A 3,340-nucleotide genomic window follows, 5' to 3' on the forward strand; every position below is an offset into this window, starting at 1 on the left:
CACTTGCCTCTAGTGGGATTGCCATGCCAGGCCACCTGGTGGAGGATGCACTCAATCCTGATATGACTTGATGTGCTGGGATGGGTAGGTGGGAGGACTCCCCTTTTCTGAGGGGGGAGGGGAAGAAGGATACTAGGAAGAGGAAAGGAGGATAGGACTGGGAGGAGAGGAGGGAGGGAGCTCTGACTGGGATATAAAGTGAATAAATAAATAAATAAATAGTTCACACATTTATACCTGAAAGAATTTTTGTAGGATATTTTTTTTAATTATTTCTTTTGTGTTCTCTTTTTACCTTTGGTATATATTTTTTTTTTGCATTAAAAATTCAAGACTGAGGTTCTGTATTTGAAGTGCAATTTTAGCACCAGATGCTGGTTCTGGTGCTGCTGGTTACTTTTGTTTTAGGTATTGTCTTATCTTCATAATTATGATAATTAATAAAAATCCGCATATCACAAAGACAGTGAGAAAAACCAATACAAATGTTACCCAATTAGTATTTTGACGTTTTTCTGGAGGTGGTCCACTGTCTACACTACCACCAAAGCCACGTTGCAGACAGTATGGTGGTTTCCACCAGGGACCACAATGGCAGTGGTGTTTACTGTTGCAGACACCATTCATATTGCATAATCTTTCTGAACAGTTACCTAACAGAATGGACTTACTGACACACTTCCTGTCAATGCATATACGGTCTTTACCACAAGCTGTTCCGTCTTCCACTGCTCCAAGGTCAGCTAACCTTATTCCAAAATGATAGTCCAAAGACCAGCAGGTGGAATTATTGAAACGACCCCAATGCACCGTTTCGTGCTCTCTTCTAGGAGGAAGCTCTGCCACATTTTCACACTGGATCCTTCCACACAATACATCAGCACTATTGCATCCTATGTAGGTATAGCTATTGTTACCACAGTTACCGAAACGATCACCATGTTTGTTTATTTCCATGTAGCACCTTTCATCTGCACTCCTGGCTCCCTTGCCAAAAATCTCCTGACATTGTACCTGATGATTATGGCATGCATCTTTATAGCAATAGCCACCATTTCTGCAAGGGCTTCCATCCTCTAGGTACACGTCATCTGGACACGCAGCTGAAGTTCCATTGCACCACTCTGGCAGGTCACATTCATTTTTCTCTTTTCTACACACTGTGCCTGTTGGAATGAACTTGCAGCTTTTGCAGCAAAGCCCAAAAGCACATTGTGCACCAGGTTTGAAAATACAGTCCTCTCTACAGCATGGATCACTTTGACATGACTCAGGGGTTCCACAATCACACTGCTCTCCTTCCTCAACCAGGTTATTCCCACAGATTGGCTCTTTTTCAGGTACTATCAAATCCGGAACATTGTGTAAACAGGATCGTTTCCCAGTAAGTGTAAACATTTCATTATAACTACAGTTGCTGTATCTATCAGAATCAGACTTGTATTCGGCCATTATGCAGCCCTTTCTCCCACAAGTGCAGTCTCTGCCATCATGAAGCATACCCAAATTGTGACCCATTTCATGTGCTAAAATGAAGGCCATGCGTGACACTGAATCATAGAGGTAACTCAGAACTGCACAATTATCAGTTGAACAAACTGTACCTGTATAGGCTAGCCCTATGTATTCACCATATCCTTGCCTGACATAAAGATGGATGACATCATGTCTAATTTGATTGCCAATGGTTTTTTCCTTCCAATCACAGAAATCTCTTAGGACAATAGAAATCTCTTTTTCTACATTGATAAGATTTTTTTCATTCCACACTTGAAGTGTGGTTAAAACCACTTCAGTATCTATTTGAAGAAAATAACCATTTAATCCATTGATTATTTGCAAAATATCTTGAAGACAGTGTGTGACATTTCCTTTTCTATGAACATATCGTTTGTGATCTAGTATTACAAAATATTCAAGATACTTGTGGTGTAGCCACCAATCCCCATATTGGCTTTGGAAATACGTGGAGTCACTGATTTCTCGAAGACTCATTTGTCGTGCTATTTCCTCTTCTGATAACCCACATCTCATGGGAATTGATTCTGACTCCTCACTACCCATTTTATAAGCCAGATGTTCAAATGTGGAAGTTGAGCTCTTGGGCATGATTTCATAAACTGTGCCATTTATCTCTAGTATGCCTTGGAAACTTCCCAAACAGGTTGTAAGAGCAACTATGGATTCTGGATCTTCATCCACATAGCCATGGTAGTAGCAGTCATCCTGCACAAAAGGCTGTTCTGAAAGGATATCACCTTGGTTATTGTAGGTTAAAAGTAAGAAGTTTCTAGATATCAAGTTTTTCTTTGGTTTCATGGTGATAATATGCCTTTCCCCTCCAAAGTACAGGCTATAGGAGAGCCAGCCTGGAGAGCTATTGTGTCTCATAGAATCAGTGACCCTGAAAGGTATCACTACTTCTATAGGGCTACTGTATTTAGCATGTCCAGTTGTTGACCATGTGGAGAGGAAGAGCACCTTCCACAGCCAGAACATGATCCTCTTATGGACCAGGACATTAACCACAGTCCCCATGTCTTGTCAGAGAGCAAAAGGGAGAGCTTGAGAAGTCCTTTCTCTCCTAGTGCTCAGTCTGTATGGTTGCATGCAGCACGGGCCTTTGATGGTGTGTCTTCTGACAGAGGTGATTCATCAGAGTAGCAGGACTGAGAGAAACAGAGGTAAGAAAGTCACTCATAGGTATAGGTAAATTATGATTAAGTCACAACAAACTATAAAAAATACAAATGAGAATAATTTTCAGCCTGTGCAAAGTTTCTGCCTCCAACCACAATGACAAAATGAGGACAGAAAGGAACACACAAATGTACTCAGAAGCAGGACACTGTTTGAGGAGAGTTACAATTTAAATGACTACATATATGAACACAATGACAACCTTAAAGTTCAGCTATCTAGTTATATCCACAGTTGCCACTATGTAGGTGTATTTTCTTTTTTTATTTAATTATTTTTATTTTAATTAATTAGTTTACTCACTTTGTATCCCCCCTGTACCTCCCTTTCTCCTCCCCTTCCAATTCCACTGTCCCTCTTCCCCATCTTCCAGTCTACTGATAAGGGAGGTCTCCTCCTATTCCCTCTGTTCCTAGTCTATCAGGTCTCATCAGTAGTGGCTGCATTGTCTTCTTCTGTGGCCTGGTAAGGCTTGTTCCTCCCTCAGGGTGAGCTGGTCAAAGAGCAGGTCAGTCAGTTCCTGTCAGAGACAGTCCTTGTCCCCATTACAATGGAGCCTACTTGGATTCTGAACTGCCATAGGCTACCTCTGTGCAGGGATTCCAGGTCATCTCCCTGAGTGGTCCTTGGCTGGAGTCCC

General features: G+C 41.6%; 1 protein-coding gene across 1 annotated transcript; it reads right to left on the reverse strand.

The window, feature by feature from the left end:
* Positions 1–393: 393 nt before the first annotated feature.
* LOC110541458 (disintegrin and metalloproteinase domain-containing protein 26A-like) lies at positions 394–2,538 on the reverse strand. Its single transcript, XM_060381278.1, has one exon. The coding sequence runs from the start codon at positions 2,536–2,538 to the stop codon at positions 394–396; it is 2,145 nt and encodes a 714-aa protein (XP_060237261.1).
* Between the last annotated feature and the right edge of the window lie 802 nt (positions 2,539–3,340).

This window comes from Meriones unguiculatus, chromosome 4 (assembly GCF_030254825.1).
Source record: "Meriones unguiculatus strain TT.TT164.6M chromosome 4, Bangor_MerUng_6.1, whole genome shotgun sequence".
Classification (NCBI taxonomy): Eukaryota; Metazoa; Chordata; class Mammalia; order Rodentia; family Muridae; genus Meriones; species Meriones unguiculatus.

What these genes read in the sequence shown, in the direction of transcription:
- LOC110541458 (XM_060381278.1), bottom strand. Translation starts at nt 2,538, where the DNA reads ATGGGGACTGTGGTTAATGTCCTGGTCCATAAGAGGATCATGTTCTGG.